The sequence below is a fragment of the Eriocheir sinensis genome, unplaced genomic scaffold (assembly GCF_024679095.1).
Source record: "Eriocheir sinensis breed Jianghai 21 unplaced genomic scaffold, ASM2467909v1 Scaffold1246, whole genome shotgun sequence".
NCBI classification, from domain to species: Eukaryota; Metazoa; Arthropoda; class Malacostraca; order Decapoda; family Varunidae; genus Eriocheir; species Eriocheir sinensis.
In genome coordinates, this window is record NW_026110569.1 from 15090 (window position 1) to 37500 (window position 22411).

The 22411-nt window shown below is 45.8% G+C and overlaps 1 protein-coding gene and 1 long non-coding RNA gene across 2 annotated transcripts in view; one reads left to right on the plus strand and one right to left on the minus strand.

The window, feature by feature from the left end:
* Positions 1-11214: 11214 nt before the first annotated feature.
* Positions 11215-22411, plus strand: part of LOC126989622 (uncharacterized) — a 30922-nt gene continuing 19725 nt past the window's right edge. Inside the window, exon 1 of the mRNA XM_050848229.1 lies at positions 11215-12190. Coding sequence (XP_050704186.1) covers positions 11988-12190 — 203 coding nt within the window. The 5' untranslated portion in view covers positions 11215-11987. The remainder of the gene's footprint in view (positions 12191-22411) is intronic.
* On the minus strand, positions 15093-17265 carry LOC126989623 (uncharacterized). The gene is made up of 3 exons (XR_007743534.1): positions 17048-17265; positions 16862-16985; positions 15093-16799 (listed from the first exon to the last, which is right to left on the minus strand). It is a non-coding gene; the product is annotated as an uncharacterized LOC126989623 (long non-coding RNA).

The window sequence follows — 22411 nt, forward strand, 5'->3', positions numbered from 1 at the left end:
AGAAGGAAACAATAATGAAAAAAAGACCGTAACATCCTCATTATTTTAACTTTTCTAGCACTACACGACAACTTCTACCTCACAAAAGAATTATCGACACCAGCTAGTGCTTCTAACCCTACACGACAACTTCTACCTCACAAAAGAATTATCGACACCAGCTAGTGCTCAGTTTTTAGATATCTTCTGTATAAAGCCGAAACTTATACTCGTTCACATCATCTGTATCAAGTTGTCTCACCAAGTACTATCGTTTCTACTGCTTGGGATGTCAGTATTAATAGTGTTCGTTTTTTTTCCATCAGTGCTCCGTTTTTAGATATCTTCTTTACAAAACCTGAAGATTATACCAGTTCACTCCAAATATACCAAATTATCTCACTGTGCAATCGTTTCTGTAGCTTGGGGCATCAGTATTAACAGATTTTTGTTCTTTTTGCATCAGTATTCCATTTTTAGATTATCTTCTTTACATAAACAAACCTCATTTATCACAACTTTGTCAATTTTTCTCTATGTGCATTCATTTCTGTACCTCGGGCCATCAGTATTAAGTATCAGTATTAACAAATCTCTTTTATCACAACTATGTCATTTTTTCTCTATGTGCATTCATTTCTGTACCTTGGGCCATCACTATTAAGTATCAGTATTAACAAAACTCTTTTATCACAACTATGTCATTTTTTCTCTATGTGCATTCATTTCTGTACCTCAGGCCATCAGTATTAACAGTTTTCGTTCTTTTCTTTACAGTTTCGACGTTGAGAATGGCGCCTCGCCCGGCAGAAGCCCCCTGGACGGGACCTCGCCCTCGGCAGGTCTCGTCCTACAGAACTTTCCCCAGCGGAGGGAAAGTTTTCTCTACAGGAGCGACTCGGACTTCGAGATGTCGCCTAAAAGCATGTCTCGAAACTCCTCCATCGCCTCGGAAGGGTAAGTCATGTGTGGACCTGCTTATGTGTACGTGTGTGTGTGTGTCTAAGTTTGTGTGTACGTGCGTGTGCGTGTGTCCTGGTCGCAGCTGTGGTGGTTGGGGTTCTTGTGGTGGCGGTGACATCATGCAGCGTTGTCCTTTATTTAAAACTTAGGGAATGTGCTGAGTATTGGGCTTTCTTTTGCCTGCTTCTGTTGCTTACGAGAGAAGCTAGACGCAGAGGCCCATAGGAAAATGCAGAACCCAATTGAAGGAGGCGACGACGATGGGGTACTAAACAAGAGGCTCAAGTCAGTATTCTTTATCGGCACCTCAGTTCGCCTGTTTAAAAAACCTCTCTTAAAAGCCACTGGGATTTTCATGGACTGTATTCTGACGCTAGTGATGATTTTACACGACTTCTGCATCTTGAAAGGGGAAAACCACCCATGAAAACCCGGTTAACCTTCTCTGTGGCCGTGGAAAACAGTCGTAAAGGTGGGAATCCGATACGTTTATGAATATGAGGTCTCAATTCTTCTCTTGTGGCACTGAAACCTACTTAAAAGGTGTTGGGGGTAAAAACTGCGCATCGAACCCTGTGAGTGTGAGTCTTAGTCGATGGCTCAAGGCTTTGTGTTATACTTGGCGCGAGGCAGATGCTGTGTGTGCTTCCCTTAGTTGTTTTCTTGAATGTTGTGACTTATTATAGAGCTGTCCGTGGGTCCTGTGTGTAGTGGTGTGTGTAGCCAAGAGCTGCCTCGTTGGTGTTTGGTGTGTGTGCGTGTGAGTCTGTGCGTGTGTGTGTGTGTGTGTGTGTGTGTGTGTGTGTGTGTGTGTGTGTTGTCCTTCCCCTTCAGTGGCTGTAGGGTTATAAACTTAAGGTGATTATTAAATGGACTTGCTGCATTATTTATATTGTGATCTGACTTGGGTGTTTTTCTGTCCCTTTCAAGGTGTTCTGGTTAATGTCCTTTTCATGGATTGGGTATCTGATGTATTTTTTCCATTAGTTCTTTCCCTCTCGTGGAAAAGAAATTGTAGTACACGTTTTTTCCCCTTTACCTCTTTTTGAAACTGTTCATTGGTTTTAGTATTTGCTCCTGATCCTCCTCTTCCCTGTGGTATCACGACTTACGATCCCCTCTTCCCTCCTCCTCGATCCTCTTTCTTTTTTCATCTTCATCTGTCTCTGTTACTTATTCTTGTACTGATTCTTGTGGTACTCAAAAGAGCTTATGTACCTACTCCACTTGTCTGCCTCTTACCATAATTATCTCGTTCCTTATATCCATTTTCTTTACCTTGTTTCTTTCTTTCATATCTTCTTTTTCATTCCCTTCTTTTTCTTTTCATACTTTTTCTTTCTCTTATTTTCCTTCCAATCTTCTATTTTCTGTCCTTTCACTTTCCCTCTTTTCTTCCTTCTATGACCTCATTTCTCCTCTTCCTTCATCCTTTTCCTTTTCTCTCTTCTCTATGATTCACTCTCTCTCTCTCTCTCTCTCTCTCTCTCTCTCTCTCTCTCTCTCTCTCTCTCTCTCTCTCTCTCTCTCTCTCTCTCTCTCTCTCTCTCTTGCCTCTTTCTGCTCCTCGCCCGAGAGCTGCCAACTGTCCCGGTATTGGCGCCTAACTGTGTCACTATTTGCAGGTCACGAGTTATGTTGGCCACCTTGAGCGAGTCTCGTGGGGCTAATGACGACAAGCCGATGTGAGTCTGTCCTCTCTCGCTTTCCCTCTCCTTTCCCCCTCACTCCCTCCCTCTCTGCACTGTTTGACTACACAATCGCCTTTCCACTGCACCCCTATAGCTGTCTCATTCCCAAGTCCAGCCACGTGTATAGGAGTAAACAGAGACATGTGTTAGCACGTGTGTAGTGTGGCTGGATGAGGATCGACCTGCTTGATGTCTTACTGTTTTCTATCATACTCCCTCTCTCTCTCTCCTCCCGTTTTCCTCCACCTTGCTCGCTCGCTCGCTGGCTGGCTGATTTTCGTAGTCGTAGATGCTGACACAGGCTCTAGTAGGCTATGCTCATGCTACGTAGTGAATGGTAGGCCTGTATTAATGATTGCTCTCCTCGCATGCTGCCTGCCTGTGTGGGTAGAGGAGTTGCCGCTACAAAAATAATGAAAAAGGAAAACTGTAACGGATTTATTTTGAGAGGTATCCGTTTTCTTTCAGTGTTTGTGGGGGATACGAAAGCAAGTTACTGTTTCTTTTTGTTCTGATATTACGAACGTTGACAGGTAGCGAATGTGACGTATAATGGACTGTACTTTGAGGTCATTATATCACTTTTTCATACTTATTTTATGGGGCATTCGTAGGTAAATTTGATGCACCCCTTACAAATTTTTTTTTTTTTTGAGTAGAAGGATAGGACAGAAACAAACACTTGAGACCTAACCATATCCTCCAATGCAATAATCGAGGCTGTTACTGATGGTGGTGATGATAATGATGCTCGTAAACCCAGCGTGCGTATGGCGTAGCTTCCCTTCAACCTGGCACGTTTTCTGATCCAGGTATTGACAGAGAAAACGACGCCCTTAAAGGATAGACTCAAGTAAACGTGGAAGGGGCACAAATATTCGTCTTTCGCTCACACAAGAAACAAATTAAGTGACTGTTCAACATAAAGAGAAGATAAATGTATTCCCAACACGGTTCATGGAGAAAAGTAACGTATATCAATCAGGGCGAGGAAGAAACGTAGAATAAATACCTATAAAATTTTTCTCTTCATTTCCTTTCGTTGTTCCAAATAAAAATAATAACAAGAAGAAGAGATTGAAGAAGAAGAATGACAGTAAAGAAATACACAAATAAAAAAAGAAAGATAGAAAGCATAATCAAAGCAAGAGTATATAATAAGAATGACGATAGAGAATTATACAAGAGCAAACCAAAGATAGATATAGAAAGGGCAAGCAAGCAAAGATAGATATAAAATGAATGACAGTGAAGAAAGAAAAGAGAAGGTCACAAAAGATACAATAAAACCATAACCAAAATAGAACATAGGGATAAAATGACTAATAAAAACAAAACTAATATAAAAGAACACCAAGAAACAAAGACAAGAGGGGAGAACCACAAAAACAACAAAGAAAAAGAATATGTAAGAATGAATGACAAGAAAGAAAACAAAGAAAACGAATAACAAAAAATGAATAACAACAAAAAAAGACACAAGACAAAGACGATACCATAACAACCACCAAAACAAAAGAGTATAACAATTATGAATGACAAATAAAGCAACACAACACACAGGGCAACACATCAACACCAGGTCACGTCGGCCACTAACTATTCCCCGCCCGCGCCCCGCCACCAGCGTCGAGCTTCACATCAGCAGGCGACTCCCGATTGCTAATGATGGACTTAAAAGGCAAACACCGCGAACCCAAGAATGCCAAGGTTACCCACGCCTGGACGCCTGACACTATGAGAACCAGGAGGAGGATGAGAGGGAGGTTTTAGTTGCGTAGGCGGAGAAGAAAGAGGAGATGGAGGAGATGGAGGACGAGCTGTAAGTGACGTAAGAGAAGGAAGAAAGAGGATGAGGAGGAAAAAATAGTTGTAAAGGATGAGGGGAAAGAGAAAGAGGAGGAGCTGTTTGATGTCATAAGAGGAATGAAGAAAGAGAAAGAGGAGGAAGAAGCGGAAAACGGGGAGAAAGGAAACGGGTATTAGTTGCGGAGGTGGAGAAAGACGAGGAGCAGAAGGAGGAGGAGAGGAAAGAAGGAGCTTTTAGTGTCGTAAGGGAAGGAAAGAAGAGAAAGAGGCAGAGGAAGGATTAGTGGCAGAGGAGGAGGTGAAAGGGAGACGAAGAGAGAAGGTATTAGGTGTACCGGAGGAGGAGAAAAAAAGAGAAGGGGAAGGAGTTTTTAAAGGAAGAAAAATTAGGACTAGGAAGAATTAATGGCAGATGATGTAGGAGGAAAGGAGGAGGTATTAGGTGAGTAAGAGGGAGAAGATTTATTAGAAACGTAGGAGGTGTTTACATATTAGAATGATGAAGGAGAGAGAAAAGGAGTAATTAGTATCAAACAAGGAGAAGGAGGGGGCGGAGGAGAAATTATAGGACTGTTAGAACAAGAAAAGAAGGAGGAGAAGATACTAGTCGCGTAGGAGGAAGAAAGGGAAGAAAAAGCAATAAAAACATTCAAGGCGTAGGAGGAGAAGGAGAGAGAGATTTGGTGACGCCGGTGGTGGTGGTGGTGGTGGTGGAGGTGTCGAAGAAATGTCAACAGCGAAAGAAAATACTCGTGTGAAATTCGTTGACGCTTTCGTGGGCGGGCAAAGAGGCCAGTAGGAGGATCAAAAAGTACACCCACGTCCCACTAAATGTCGTAGTGCTGAGCGAGGACTGAATACCCTATAACATGAGGCAAAACGGGTTCCAGTCCCATATCTTAGCCGTAACCTTTCCAATAACGTATTAATAAGAGGATTCGGTGTCAAAGAATAGAGATCAATAGAGGAAAGAATAATAGTTGTTTATGAATTTGCCTGGGAAACGAATTTACACGCTTATGAATAGAAAGATAGAAGTAGTAAGCTAGTGCGTGAAGAAGAAATAAACAGAATAACAAAACAGGGACAGAAAAAGAAGTAATTAGTGAAGAATCCACATATGAAACTTTTACTAGAATCACAAAACCGCCCTCGACAGTTTTATTAAGTGAAAAAACAAAAACAGTTATAAAAGCCTATCTCATTAGACCCCGGTCGAGGAAAATATAACGAGACGAAATAGTGTGAGTTAGTGCGAGAAGGTTAAAAATTGTAGAGAGAAAAGTTAAATGGGGTAAATATTATGAGGAAGAAAGAAGGTAGAGAAAGATATAAAATGAATAAAAAAAATATAAACAATCCAAAAATAATGAGTTAGTGAGATAGTTGTGGAAAGCGAAGAAACAAATTAGTAAAGGTTGTGATGGATAAAGAAAGTAGAGAAAATATAACAAAAATTAATAAAACAAATATATAGCAATAAAAAAATTATGAGTTAGTATCAGAGGAATAAAGAAACGAATCAAATGAGTACCTTTTATTAGGGAACTTGTAATAGGTAAAAAAAAATAAAGAAAAAGCAATGAGTTAAGGAAATAAAAAGCAAGAAAAAGAAAAATGATGAGTTAGCGTGACAAATGTATAAAGATAAAAAGGAAAAGAGTCGAACGAGTAACCGTTGTGATGGAGCTTGTAACAGGTAGAAAAATAAAGCTTGTAACAGGTAGAGAGAAAAAACAAACAATAAAAGAAACAAAGTAAGGCAAGAAAAATATAAATAAGTTAGCTTGGCAGGTATAAAGAGAGAAAGAGTCAAACGAGTAACTATAATGAAGGAGCTTGTAACAGGGAGAGAGAGAGAGAAAAAAAATAAAGGAAACAAAATAAAGCAAAAAAAAAGTTATCGTGTCAAATGTAATGTAAAGAGAGAAAAAAAAAGGTCAACTGAGAAACTAAATGAATCCCTCCCTCTTTAAATTCCCCCCTCCCCTCTTGCCCCCCCACCCCCCTCACCCCCCCCCACCCCCAGCACACACTAATAAGCATTTTAATCGGCTTTCTTCACCCACCGTACAAAGCTTTATTCCCCTTTAATATTAGAAGCCCCCTAAGCTTAAAATCCTTTGCTATACTTGTATGACGAAAGCTTTTATTATCAACATCATTAACTTTATTATTATCTTTATTGTTCCGTAGTGCATTATACTTGTCACTAACCCACGTAGCGACACCACTAACGTATTTTTATTTCATTTTTATCTCGTTTTTTTATTATTATTATTACTAACTTGTAAGGTATATATGTATATGTGAAGGTAAGTTACTGATAATGTTTTTTTTTTTTTATATTAATGACCTTTTGACCTGTTTTCTTTGTATATATTAATTAATGGCTTGTGTAATGTGTTTGTTTCTCTTTCAGGTTCGTAAAAAAAAGAGTGGTCATTTTTTTTATGGTGTATCATTGTGTATTTTTTTTCTCTTTTTTTTTTCTTCTTTTGTCTCGATCATTTTCGTTGTGTAATTCGTATTTGTTGCCGTGCGAGAGAGAGAGAGAGAGAGAGAGAGAGAGAGAGAGAGAGAGAGAGAGAGAGATTGGGAACGAAAGTGAAAACTCGTCTCATATCGATTTCTCACGTCCATTAACCGCCCACACATACACACACACACACACACACACACACACACAAACACAAACACACAGAAACACTAACCCGCCCACACACACACACAAACACACACACACACACACACACACACACACACACACACACACACACACACACACACACACACACACACACACACACACACACACACACACACACACAGAAACACTAACCCGCCCACACACACACACACACACACACACACACACACACACACACACACACACACACACACACACACACACACACACACACACACACACACACACACACACACACACACACACACACGAAACCCCTCCTCTTCCTCCCCTCTTTCCTCCCTCTCCCCCAACACACAACCCCTCACCTTCCTCCTCCCCCTTCCCCCCCACACACACTCGGGAACAACGTCCACTCATAAGCCATCATTTAGTCTTCCCAATATTAGGCGAACGTCAGGATTTTTGGCACCAAGCGATGGACCACTCATCATACCCTCTCGTAGGCGTTCGGAAATGCCTACAAAAAGAGTGCTATTGATTTAGACGCGCTAGGAAGGTGACGGGAAGGGGAGTGACGTGATAATATAGGCTTGAAAGTGCATGGGAAATGAAGGAAGAGAGAGGAAGGGGGAGGCATAAAACGAGCTAATAGGATGTGACGGGAATTGAGAAACGTTAAAATGGGAGATGGAAAGTGTGTGAGAGGTAAAGGAACATTGGCAGGGCTTAAGAAGGAAGTGGGAGGAATTGAGTAATGTGAAAATATGAACTTAGAAGTATATGGGAAGTGAAGAAACGTTAAAATGGGAGATTGAAAGTGTATGAGAGGTAAAGGAACATTGACAGGGCTTAAGAAGGAAGTGAGGGGAAGTGAGTAATGTGAAAATATGAACTTAGAAGTGTATGGGAAGTGAGAAACGTTAAAATGGGAGATTGAAAGTGTGTGAGAGATAAAGGAACATTGACAGGGCTTAAGAAGGAAGTGGGAGGAATTGAGTAACGTAAAAAAATTAGCTTAGAAGTATATGGGAAGTGAAGAAAGACAGATACCGTTTAAATATCTGCGTACATTGTAGATAGAGAGGACTTACAACGTGCTAGAAAAGTGACAGGGAGTAAGTAATGTCAATATAAGTGCTTGGAAGTGTATGAAAAGCGTTGAAAGATAGACAGGAGTGAAGACTATCTACGAAGTGGCAAGTAACGTGAAAGTAGTTTGAAGAATGCGTAGAGTGTGCAAAGTGTAGAAAGTGCAGTAAAGGAAGACATTGCTACACTGCTTGAATATATGACTGGCGCTTGAGATTACTTATTTAAACCACTGCCAATGTGTGTTAGTGCAGGCCAAGACACACCAAGGAAAGTATGCGTGCGTGTGTGTGTGTGAAGTCAACGTTCTGCGCGAGGAAGGAAACAAAGAAAGGAAAGGAAGAAAGGAAAAGTTTAAAAGGAGAATAGAAAACACTTAAGACGAGGAGGAGGAGGAGGAGGAGGAGGAGGAGGAGGAGGAAGTAAGTGTGTTCAGAGCAGGCTTGAAAGAGTTTGTTTTGGCTAAAGGAACCTGCCACATGCCTTTCAAGATTTTTACCCATTTTCTTTTACATTCTCTCCACGCCTTTAAACTTTCCCCTCCCATAAACACCTCGACCTGACGCAACTAAATCCTTCACCAGCACCATAACGGACGCTATCTTCACCTTCCCTTTTAGCGGCGAAGTTAACTAATGTCGACAGGGGCGCCCAGGTGTGAGTCAAGACGCAGGTAACAGCTGTGATTGGCCCGCCGACCCTGTGACGTCATTCGTGTGTATATCTATAACTGTCCGCGATGTCATGTACGTAGGGGTGTGGAATTCCTGCGTTGTGAGCGGCCAAGGTGTGTAGCGTTCCCTTGCGGTGACTGGCTGACTGGCGGAGTGGCTGACGAGGCTGCAGAGAGGAGGAGGCGTGGAGCGTGTCGGCTATTGGTTCTCCAGCGGGTGTGTGCGCTTGACGTCACCGCTGCCGCCTCACGTGCACCCCGAAAATGTGTGGTGCTTCATAACGCTCGTGCACGGAATAGGAGACAAATGGACAGAGGACTAAGAGAAACAGAGACAGACGTAGACATATGAAAGACCAGATTGTAATGTGTATGTTATAATGTACATGAGTGTGTATGACTGTACGTGTGGCGACACCGACCGGGTGTCGCCACACGTACAGTCATACATACACATGTACATTATAATATACACATCACACACACACACACACACACACACACACACACACACACACACACTCACACAGCAACACACATTAATTCGACATACACTCCTAATTTCCATATTGCGCGTGACCTATGCATATGATTCCTCTCTAATGTATTAAAAAAAAAAAACGGGTGACGGTGGCGTGGTGTGGCGTGGCGTGGCTTGAAGGGGAAAAAGGGAGGGGAAGGGAGAAGAGAAAGAGAGAGAACGGAAGACGGAAGGAAAGATTAGGGAGGAAAGGGGAGAGAGAGAGAGAGAGAGAGAGAGAGAGAGAGAGGGGGATGGGAAGGTAAGGGGAGGAGAGGGAGCGGATAAAGGAAGGTTCACAAGCACACAGGAAGTCAGTATGCAGGAGGGGTCGAAGGGGGGACAGGGGGGGGGGAAGGCTGCGTAACCAAGGTCATGTTAAATTCATTGTTCTCGCTATCTGTCTCTCTCTCTCTCTCTCTCTCTCTCTCTCTCTCTCTCTCTCTCTCTCGCATCCCAACAAGAAAAACAACAACAGAAGCAGCATCAGTCTCCTCTATGTGTTTATTTTTGGTTATTCGTCACCGGTTGAGGCATATCGCTCTCTCTCGCTCTCCCTCTCCCTCTCTCTCCCCTCCACCCTTGTTCTCTCCCTCCCTCTCTCTCTATCTCCCCTCTCTAACATTCCTCGCTATCTCCTTCCTCCTACTTCCTTCCTTCCTTCCTCTTCCTCTCTCTCTGTTTTTTCTTTCTCTTCCCCGCCGTCATTCCTCTCCCGCTTTCTTTGCTATCTTGTTTCTACGTTGCTTCCTCCTTCCTCCTTCCTCTCCCTTCCTCTCTCCTGGCGTTTTCTCTCCTCTTTTTCTCCATTTTCTTCCTCTTTGTTCCTTCCGGGACCCTCCTCGCCGCTCTGCATGTCTTCCGTTCTCTCTTCTCTGCGTACCTTCCATCCTCCCTCCCTCCTACCGTGTTTCTCGGCGCCTTCTTCCCTTCCTGCCGCCCTCTCCTCCGCGTGGCCGTCAGGGGCTGGACGGACGCGAGTGGCAGCATCACGCGAGTCGTGTTTTGCGTCGTGATCGATTACCGCGCCGAGTAACAAGGTCGAGGAACTTGAACCCGCCACACTGCGCCACCCACGGTCCAACCCTGACGCTGAGAAGCCTAACGGACTGCCTGACAGCATGACTGACGCCCCGACTTGCTGACTGACTTGGCGGACGGAGGTTCAGCTGTTATACGCCAGGGAAACATGACTTGATTGGGACGTTGGCGCGTGAAGGAGATTTCTGTGTTGCGGGGCGAGTGGCCGGGTGGCGGAGGTGTGGAGTGTGTTGTGTTGGAGGAATACATTAGGCGGGCCGCGAGGGTTTGGCTCGGGCAGGCGGGCTGGTGTTACGTTGCGGCCGGCCGTCCTCCACAGCCACCCCCGCGCATCTATGTGGCCACATCGCCTCCTCAGTCGGGTGTGAGAACCCAAAGAGTTTGTGTCTGCGTTTTGCGCGTATCAAGGTCGAGGCGGCGGCAGGAGCGCCGTTCGAAGGACACGTGGTGCAGGAGGTCCGGCGGAGGGCTGTGGGCGAGGAGGCGGCGGCCACCCTCGCCCCACGCGGGCAGCGCGGCGCCGAGAATAGTGTTTGCGTGATAGTGAGAGGCTGTGACGTGCGGGTACTGGTGGAGGTGCCAGGAGCCAGCCAGCGGGGCCGCCGGCCCTCACAACAACCACAACCACCGGCCCGACACAACACGCCGCTAGTGGTCCTCCCGCACGCCCTCACTCACCGCCGCCTCCATATTGATCCCAGACTACCATTGTGGGGTCGCGATGACCGCCACGACCACACGCCGAGGACCACCACGACCGTCGCCGCCAAGGGTCGTGTCTGAGTGAGGCACAGAAGTCCCAACGCCGCTGCCCGGGGCCGCGAGGCCTTCCGCCCTGCGAGGTGCGCGGCGCGTCACACGTGGCTGCGCCGAGTGTTGTGGTGTCGGCGACTTGCACCTCTCCCGCCCCGCTGCCTCACCTCTTCCTCTTCCTCCTCCCTCTCTTCCTCTTCCGTCCTCCCCCAAATCTCCATCCTTTTACTTCTCGTTGCTGCTCCTCCTCTCTCTCTTCCTTCATCCTCCCCGTCCGTCCCCCTTTTTCACCTCTTTCTCTTCCTCCTCCTCCTCCTCCTCTTCCTCCTCCTCCGTGCCGCCCGGCCGTGGGTGTGGCCGGCTGCCAAGCTTGTGTGGTGGCCCCGTTGGCGGGGGTGCGCCCTCCCCGCCGTGGCGCAGAGACGGGTCATCCTGGAGGAGCCTCCGGGGTCACCAGGGGAGGTCGGGGCTGGAACCTCGACCTCCTGGAAAGTATCTCGCACGACCTCGTATGAGACCCAGCAGCGGGTGGTGACGAGCCGCGTGGAGACACTTCCGCTCCACCTGGGCAGCACAGCCCCGCCGCGGATCGTCTCGAGCGTGACCCGCCTCCCGGCCCTCCCCGCCCTCCCCAACCTCCCCACCGTGCCGGCCCTGCCCGGGGACGCAGTGCGGTCACAGCGCCGCGTCGCGCCACGTGCCGAGGGAGGCTACCTGCCGCAGCGGAGCTTCTCCTTCAGGGAACGTTCGGACTCCCTGGGCGGAGCGAGCAGCCTGCGGCCCCACGACGCCGCGGCGCCCTCCCACCACTTGTCCATGGACCTGGAGGTCCCCGAGGCAGCACGCCAGCAGACCCTCACCGTCAACCACTCCTTCCCCGACCTCTACGACATGGCTGGCCAGGGCCAGGGCAAGCTGCCCCGCACGCTCTCCACCTCGGCGCTCCGCATCAAGAACCGCTCCGTCTTCTGGGAAAAGTTTTGGCAGGGCCCGATGGAGCCGCGGGTGGGGAGCAAGCTGTGAGTATGAGGGGCGGGACGCGGGCGGGTAGGGGACAGGTTTACTAATCAGGTGAGCAAGACAAGCTCTGTATTGATTGTGCTCCTGAGGCTGGGCCAGGTGTGATTGCCTCGGGGGGCGCCGCCGTGGACCGCCTGACCCAAGGAGGCTCAGTAGACTGCACTAAACCTCCTGCCTTGGCAAGAGTCCGCGTGACGTCACACACACACACACACACACACACACACACACACACACACACACACACACACACACACACACACACACACACACACACACACACACACACACACAACCTGCCTCACACTATCCCCAGTTCCTTCATGCTCTATGGTAAAGACGCCCACCGTGGCCAAGACAAAATAACAGAAAAACAGGCCGAAGTTTGAGCCCTCGTCTGCTCCTGGCTCGTGGCGGGTCACGAGCAGCGGCGCTAGTCTTGCCGTTTGTTGTGATCCTATCAAGTCAGCTGATCGTGACCTTTAGATAATGTTATAGCAAGATCCCGATGGTCTCTTATTTTACCTCTCCCTCCTTCCCTCCATCCCTCTCTCCCTCCTTTCCTCCATCCCTCTCTCCCTCCTTCCTTCCCTCCTCTGTTCGTCCCTTTCTTGTCTTCCTTCCCTTCTTCCTTGTTTGTTTGTTTATTTACTTTCCTCTCGTCTTCGTGTACCCTTCTTCCCTCCTCCTCCTCCTCCTCCTCCTCCTCCTCCTCCTCTTCCTCCACTAAATGTTTAGGGCGTACGTCATGAATCGTTGCGAAGCGGTCCCCTGTGTGTGTGTGTGTGTGTGTGTGTGTGTGTGTATTTAAACTTGACTTGTCTTTTGCTCATTTTGATGAAACTATAGAAACCCCCCCCCATCACATCGCACCACACACACACACACACACACACACACACACACACACACACGCTGCCAAGTAAGTTTCCCTTCGCTACTCCAAGGTCACTTGTGGGAGGAATTGATTAGGGCACTTTTGTGCCTGATTGGTCACTCTTTGGCCTCCCCCTCCCCCTCCCCGACCATCCCTTCGACCCTCCCCTCCCTCCTGCCTCTCCTCTTCCCCTCCCTTCGTCCCCTACTATCCCTCCCCAAAAAATCCTTCCCTATCCTAGCTCCTCTCCCCTCCTCTCCCCTTACCATTCCTCCCTTTTCCTGCTTTACCTCCCTTCTCCCTTTTCCCCATTACTTCCTTCCTCTTATTTCCCTTTATTCCCTACTTTTTACCTCCCTTCTCTTGTCTCCCTCCTTTCTTCCCCATTATCTCCCTCCCTCCTTCCTTTCCTTTCCTCCACGTCTTTTTGAACCTCCCACGTGGTTGAGAGAGAGAGAGAGAGAGAGAGAGAGAGAGAGAGAGAGAGAGACCGCTATTCGTCCTTACCCTTTTTTAGAAACTTTATATTCATTCATTCATTCATTCATTCATACTTGAGGCGTGATCCGAGTTATTCTTAGTCGTCAGTCTCTTTGATTTGGCGATTTTCACTCCCTTTGTATCGCCTTGGTGGTAGTACTTTTTCTGGTGTTTGCATCAAGGGGCAGTGTGACGGAGATGAACACCGAGGCGACGCGTAGCTTCAGCGTATGACCCCAACGTTACTTTTTGGTCTCTTGGGTTTGGTCTCTTCTTTGATCTTCGTCCTTGTTCACTCCCTGGGTCGTATTATAAGATATTTTGCCGCTCAAGAACACATATTTGACAAGACTTTCGTAGGAGTTGTGGGCATTTCCAGGAGTAGTTTTATAACCCTGGTGGTAGTGTGACCCTTCTTCTGTACCGTGAACCTAAAAACATATATTTGACAAGACTTTCGTAGGAGTTGTGGGCATTTCCAGGAGTAGTTTTATGACCCTGGTGGTAGTGTGAACCTTCTCCTGTACCATGAACCTGAAGAAACACTCACTAGAACTTGACTTACCCCATCTTTGGCCTTTAGGAATAGCTGATGTGAGAAGCCAAAGTGTCTTCGAATACCAACCCCTATTTCTCTGTCTTCTTCGGCCTCGTGTCTTCTCTAACGCTTTTTTTGCTTCCCTTGTCTTCCCTGCACGCAATAGTCTTCGGTACTCTTGATCTACTCTCTTCTTTAAATTCTGTCTTCGATGTTTTCCCTGTTATCGGTATTTTTTTGTTTTTTCTTCCTTTTTCTTCGATATTTTGTTGTATTTTCGTCAGTATTTCTTTGGTTATCCTTTTCTGAGCCTCGGTATTCCTATAGTTTTTCTTCCTTTTCTTCCTTGGGGTTAGAAGGGGGGGGGGGGAGTATTACTTGAATCATCCTTCTTTAATTCTCTATATTATTTCAGTCTTTCTTTTTAAGTCGTCTACAGTTCTTTGGTCTTTCATTTACTGGTCTCCTTATTCCCTTACTCATTCCTCCCTTTCTTCTTTGGCTATATGTATTACTTGCGTCTTCCTTTATTGACCCTCTATGTTCCTTCAGTACATCCACTTTAGTCATCTAGTATATCTAAGTATCCATTTATAGGCCCCTCTTTTCTGTTAATCTACCTCTTTGGGCCGTCTTTATTTCCTGGGTCTTTCCTCTTTGGCCCTCTCTATTCCCTCAGTCTTTCTTCATCGATCTCCCATATCTTCCTTCTTGGCTCCCCCGCCCCTCTCCCTCCGACCATCACACACACACAATGGCTGCAGCGGCTCGGGGTTCGGGGCTCTGCTATTCAAAGGACCGATGACGAGAGAATCAAACTCCGACTGAGATGATTCCCGCGATAACCCCAAAGATGCTGGTGGAGTCTCAGTGTTGGAGGAGGAGGAGGAGGAGGAGGAAGGACGAAGGAGGACGCGAGGAAGACAAGGAAGAAGATGGAGGAGAAAGAAGGATGAGGAAGGACGAAAGAGGAGGAGGAGGAGGAGGGATAAGGAATGACGAAGGAGGAGGAGAAAGAAGGAAGAGGAAGGAAGGAGAAGGAGGAGTTATCTAGATCTGCATTGACCGGTAAAACTTATGTGTGTGTGTTGCAGTGGCGCTACACGTGTGCAAAGTGGCGAAAGTGTGAATGTCCGTCCAGCGTGCATGACTTGGACCAGTCGGACGAAAAAAAGATTGAGTAACCGCAGACACGAACTGGAATTTGACACGATCAGGAACACCTCAACTATAGCCACGACGGTGCTGATTTTAAAGTAGCAACGGATTATCACGCTTCAGTTAGACATAGGGTTTTTTTTTTTTTTTTTACAGCTAAGGAGACAGTTCATGGGCGTAAAAAAAAGAAAAGAAAAAAAAGCCCGCTACTTACAGGTTGAAATTATGACCGGAACAGATGCCCACAGAGACCCAATCACTTGTAGAGCAGGGTTAGCATACACTGGTTTGACGCAGCCCGGATATATGACCAGAACTAAACCTTTCACATACTTTATCACGTACAGACCAAGGTTAGCATACACAAGACTGACTCAGGCTAAATATATGACCAGTACCAAAGCCTACAGGGGCCGAATTATGTAGAGGCCAAGGTTAGCATACACAAGACTGACTCAGGCTGAATATATGACCAGTACCAAAGTCTACAGGGGCCGAATTATGTAGAGGCCAAGGTTAGCATACACAAGATTGACTTAGAGGACACCAGGAAGGCCAAGGGAGACGTGGAGAAAGGTGGTGGAGGAAGATATGAGGCTGAACATCACGGAAGAAATAGCTATAGACCGGCAACAGTGGAGGAGGCTCATATCCCGTCCAACCCCACCATAGGGAATAAATGGACGTTAAATGATGATAATGATGATGATGATGACTTAGGATGGTATTCTCAGACGGTTCCGCCTCTCACATCAACTCTTTCCAAAGGCCAAAAATGAGATCAGTTGGGTTTTATTGAGTGTTTGTTTAGGTTCATGGTTCAGGAGAGGGGTCAGACTACCGCCAGGGTCATGAAGCTACCCATGAAAATGCTCAAAACTCCTAGGAAAGCTTTGTCAAATAGGTGAGCTTGGGAATATGACTCTTAGACCGAAAATAAGACCAAAATCAAACCCTGCCCAGACAAAATTACTTACAGAGCAGAACTGTCACGCATAAGTTTGAGCCCAGACCAATGATAAGACCAGAATAGACCCAGAATCACCTTCGGAGCAAGATTATCACAAAACAGATTAACACAGACCGATAAAAGAACAGAGTCAAAACCTACACAGACCAAGCTTATTACGGAACAGCTTGAGAAAGACGAAAAGCGAGAAGAATCAAGCCCAGTCAAGCCCAGTACAGACCAAAATTACCATAGACCAGCTTGAGCAAGACGGAAAACGACAAGAATCAAGCCCAACCAAGCCCAATACATACCAAAATTACTATAGACCAGCTTGAGCAAGACGAAAAATGACAAGAATCAAACCTAACGAAGTCCAGTACAGACCAAAACAGACCCAAGCAACCAGACCAAGACGACCTCTGTTAACCCCAAAATTAGACCACAGGAAGCTTACACAACCCCAACCAGACCTAAACGACCTCTGTTAACCCCAAAATTAGACCACGAGAAGCTTACCCAATCCCAACCAGACCAAGACGACCTCTGTTAACCCCAAAATTAGACCACAGGAAGCTTACACAACCCCAACCAGACCTAAACGACCTCTGTTAACCCCAAAATTAGACCACAAAAAGCTTACACGACCCCAACCAGACCAAGACGACCTCTGTTAACCCCAAAATTAGACCACAAAAACCTTACACAACCCCAACCAGACCAAGACGACCTCTGTTAACCCCAAAATTAGACCACAAAAACCTTACACAACCCCAACCAGACCAAGACGACCTCTGTTAACCCCAAAATTAGACCACGAGAAGCTTACACAATCCCAACCAGACCAAGACGACCTCTGTTAACCCCAAAATTAGACCACAAAAACCTTACACAACCCCAACCAGACCAAGACGACCTCTGTTAACCCCAAAATTAGACCACGAGAAGCTTACACAATCCCAACCAGACCAAGACGACCTCTGTTAACCCCAAAATTAGACCAAGAAAAGCTTACACAGCCCCAACCAGACCAAAACGACCTCTGTTAACCCTAAAATTAGACCACAGGAAGCTTACACAACCCCAACCAGACCTAAACGACCTCTGTTAACCCCAAAATTAGACCACAAAAAGCTTACACGACCCCAACCAGACCAAGACGACCTCTGTTAAGCCTATAATTAGACCACAGGAAGCCTAAACAATCCCAACCAGACCAAGACGACCTGTTAACCCTAAAATTAGACCACAGGAAGCTCACACAACCCCAACCAGACCAAGACGACCTCTGTTAACCCAAAAATTAGACCACAGGAAGCTTATACAACCCCAAGCAGACCAAGACGACCTCTGTTAACCCCAAAGTAAGACCACAAGAATCTTACACAACCTCACATGAGTCTTATCTTACACCGAAGCGTGCACACGTGTCGGACAAACATTAAAAAAAAAAAGAGAAAAAAAAAACAGAAGATTCCAACACTAAACATTTTCCAGACCTGTTATCAAAAAGCTTTTCTTTCTTTGGATTTTCTTTTATTTTTGTTGTTGTTGTTGTTGTTGTTGTTAGTTTGTGTGTATGTGTGTGTGTGTGTGTGTGTGTGTGTGTGTGTGTGTGTGTGTGTGTGTGTGTGTGTGTGTGTGTGTGTGTGTGTGTGTGTGTGCGCGCCCCGAAACAAACACCACCACCAACTTGCGTAATAGACCACAAATCACAACAAAACAAACACAAACAAACACACACACACACACACACACACACACACACACACATACACACACGCAGACGCCGGCCGGGAGGGAGTTAAGCTAAATCGTGTTTGTTGATTGCATTCGAGTCGTGAGATTTTCCTATTAGCATTCCAAACACCGCGTCCTTCCCCTGTTTGTTCGCAAGACCTTCGTGACGGCAAAAATGGGTCTGATAGTACCTCTTAATCTACCCCAATCACGTAACACACCTCTAAGTCACGCTTGGGACTCACCTACCTGGGTCACGGTGTACGCTAAGAGGTCATAGATCACGTAGGATTAAGGAATACGCGTCGATTTCTTTCTGATACAATCGCTCAGGAAACTGGTTCGGTCTAGTCAAGGAAAGGAAGAGAAATGGGATGGGATAGGAAAAGGTCAGAATACGTGTGTGTGTGTGTGTGTGTGTGTGTGTGTGTGTGTGTGTGTGTGTGTGTGTGTGTGTGTGTGTGTGTGTGTGTGTGTGTGTGTGTTCCGCCGTCTCACAGGCTTGCCATTGTACTGATTCATCGCGAGGGAGAAAAATCGCAACGTAAAATAGCTCGCGTTCCAAGGTCGTCCCGTGCCCCGCGGTGTAGAACGAGAGCCCTCCATCCTGCTCCCCCATAATACCCTGCCTCTCTCCCCTGTCCACCGCCCTGCCCTATCCTGCCTTTTTGCATTGCCTTCCTCTGTTCCCCCTTTCTCTTCTCATTAATTTTATCCGTCCTGCTCAGCCACAATACCCTGCCTCACGCCCCTGTCCATCGCCCTGCCACCCTGCCTGCCCCCTACCCTACCTTTTTGCATTGCCTTCCTTTATGTTTTCCCTTTCTCTTCTAATTTATCCATTCTGTTCCGCCACAATTCCCTGCCTCACTCCCCTGTCCATCGCCCTGCCAGCCTTCTCTTTCCCCTTCCTGTCCCTCTGTTCCTGCCTTCTACCTTTCTGCCTTCCTTTCTGTTCTTCATTTCTCTTCTCATTTATCCGTCCTGTTCCGCCACAATGCCCTGCCTCACGCCCCTGTCCATCGCCCTGCCACCCTTCCTAGCCCCTTGTTCCTGCCTTATTCCTTTCTGCATCGCTGCCCTTTTGTCTTACTTTCCAACCCTCCTTTAATCCCTTTCCCTATTTTCCTTCTTTCATTCCTTTTTTTCTCCTTCCTCACTTTTCACTCCCTTCGGTTCTTGCCATTTCCTTATCTTATCTTAACTTTTTTTTTTCCTTTCTCTCTCTCTCTTCCTCATACCTCCCTTTTTTCCACTCCCTCCTTCTCTTACCTTCATCTCTTCCTTCTTCCCCTACCTTCTCTTCCCTTCATCCTTCCCTTCTTCCCCTACCTTTTCTGTACTATTGTCTCCCTTTCTCTCATCCTCCTACCTCCCTTTCTCCCAATCCCTTCATCTTCTACCTTTTCTTACCTTCTTCCTTCCCTCTTCCCCTTACCTTCTCTTCCCTTCATCCTTCCCTTCTTCCTCTACCTTATCTCAACGTCACCTTCCTTCCCTACCTTCCTCCCTTACCTCTCTTTTCACCTTCCTTCCTACCTAACCTTCCTACCTCCCTGCCTTTAGTCACGTCATGTCCCTCCCTCACCTTCCCACCTGCTTCACCTTCCTCACCTGCCGCCTAAAGTTGCAGGTAACACGTGGCCAGGTACAGGTAGGCCCACCGTCATCACCTGAGCCTAATTAGACGTGAGGAAGGTGCGTGATTAAGAAGCAATCACCTGTAATCCTAACCTAATTGGGGTATTTTCCGGGAACAATCTCTCTCTCTCTCTCTCTCTCTCTCTCTCTCTCTCTCTCTCTCTCTCTCTCTCTCTCTCTCTCTCTCTCTCTCTCTCTCTCTCTCGCGCTCTCTCCTCTCTCTCTCTCTTTTAATTACGTATATAGAAAACTGGGAGAGAGAGAGAGAGAGAGAGAGAGAGGAAAGGAAGGAAGGAGAGAGGAGGAGTAAGGAGAGAGAGAGAGAGAGAGAGAGAGAGAGAGAAGGGAGGATTTTCTCATTATATTTTTCCCTTCCGCGAATTCCGAAATAAACACAAATACAAGAAGAGAAACCGTTCCAGAAAACTGTTTAAAATCCCGAGAAAAAAATAAACCAAAAAAAAGTAAAGGAGAGACAACGATGAACAAGACCGGAAAGAAAAAGGTGATAAAAAAGGAGGAAGAAGAAGAAGAAAAGACAATAAAAAGAAGACGATAGGAGAGGACCGAGACAGAGAAAAGGGGGAGGGAAAAAAAGAAAGGACAATAAAAGAAGACGATAGGAGAGGACCGAGACACAGAAAATGGGAAAGGAAAGAAAGAAAGGTTGGAAAAGGAATGAAAAGTAAAGGAAAAAAATAATAAAAAAAGAAAAATATAAACAAAAATAAAAATAAAAAGACGGTACCGCGCGGATGACAAGTAACTAACAGAGGTGGATGAATGCTGATCTGATGGGGTGGGGGTTTTTTTTAGGGGGGCAGGGAGGGAGGGTGAGGAGGGGGTGTTCCGTCATCAATACCTACGTTCTCAGTGACCTCCTCCTCTTCTCGTTTCCCTTTCGTTCTCTTCTTCATTAATTTTCATATTCTGAGTCACTTTGCATCGTTTTTTTCACATCTTTTTTATCATCTTTTCTTCCTGTCTCCTCTTTCCCTCTCTCGTTCTCAGTGACCTTCTTCTCTCTCTCTCTCTCTCTCTCTCTCTCTCTCTCTCTCTCTCTCTCTCTCTCTCACTCTCTCTCTCTCTCTATATCTCTCTCTCTCTCTCTCTCTCTCTCTCTCTCTCTCTCTCTCTCTCTCTCTCTCTCTCTCTCTCTCTCTTCCCTTTCGTTCTCTTCTTCATTAATTTTCATATCTGCGTCACCTTGCATCGTTTTTTTCACATCTTTTTGTCATCTTTCCTTCCAGTCTTCTCTTTCACTTTTTCTTTCTTTCTCAGTGACCTCCTCCTCTTCTCGCTTCCCTTTCGTTCTCTTCTTCATTAATTTTCATATCTCACTCATTTTGCATCGACGTTTTTACACTTTTTTTTTCATCTTTCCTTCCAGTCTCCTCTTTCCCTCTCTCGTTCTCTGTGACCTCTTCTCTCTCTCTCTCTCTCTCTCTCTCTCTCTCTCTCTCTCTCTCTCTCTCTCTCTCTCTCTCTCTCTCTCTCTCTCTCTCTCTCTCTCTCTCTCTCTCTCTCTCTCTCTCTCTCTCTCTCTCTCTCTCTTCTCTTTCGTTCTCTTCTTCCTTAATTTTCATATTCTGAGTCACTTTGCATTGACCTTTTCACATCTTTTTATCATCTTTTCTTCCAGTCTCCTCTTTCTCTCTCTCTCGTTCTCAGTGACCTCCTCTTTTTTTCGTTTCCCTTTCGTTCTCTTCTTCATTAATTTTCATATCTCATTCATTTTGCATCGTTCTTTTACACTCCTTTGCCGTTTTTTCTTCCTGTCTCCTCTTTCCCTCTCTTGTTATCAATGTGTTCTTGTTCTCAGTGCCGCCTCTTCTCTCTTCTCCTTTCGTTCTGTTCTTCATTATTTTTCATATCTCAGTCATTTTGTATCGTTAATTTCTATCCTCTTTTTTTTTTCCTTCCAGTTTCTTCTTCTTCCTCTTTCTTCTCTCTTCAGTTTGCCTCTTTTTTTTTTCTCTTTTTTATACCTATTATCCCATTTCTTCCTCCTTCCACTCCTTGTCATCTCTCCTTTAAGTTCCGTTTCTCCTCACCCATTATTTCCCTTTCTCCTATCTTTGTTTTTCCCAATTACTCGTTTTTTTATATTTTCCCATGTCGTCCACTTTTCACCTTCCTTTTTCATCATTCCTTTCATTTTGGTCCCTCTATTTTTCTCGTTTATCAATATTTCCGTTACTATTCAATTATTTTTTTCCCTTCCCAATTTTCATCTTTGCAGTCTCGCTCTTTTCAGTCTTTCTCTTCCTCTCAATATATTATCTGCTATCTTTTACTTGTTTCTTGATATTTCCATTGCCCTTCTCTCCTCATCCAACCATTTTCATCTTCCCTTACATATTCATTCTTCTCTTCTGCCTCTTTCTCCCATCTCTGTTTCTTTTTTCTCTCTCTTTCGTCCCTCTTCAACTCCCACCCATTGCCCTTCTCTCCTCATCCAACCATTTCCATCTTCCCTTACATTGTAATGTGTATATTATAACTGACACTAGGATCAGCAAATGATGACTTTCATCAGCAGTCATCAACCACAACCCACACCCTTCTCCGCGTTGTTCGCCCGTTTTATTTGCTCGTAGTTCGTCCGGAAGAGTGTGGGTTCCGGTTGATGACGGCTGATGAAAGTCATCATTTGGTGATCCTAGTGTCAGTTCATCACAGCTTCCCACGGCCAAAAGCACGACATGTTGTTAGACATCCTGTTGTGCGACACCGACCGGGTGTCGCCACACGTACAGTCATACATACACATGTACATTATAATATACACATTACAACATATCCATTCTTCTCTTCTGCCTCTTTCTCCCATCTCT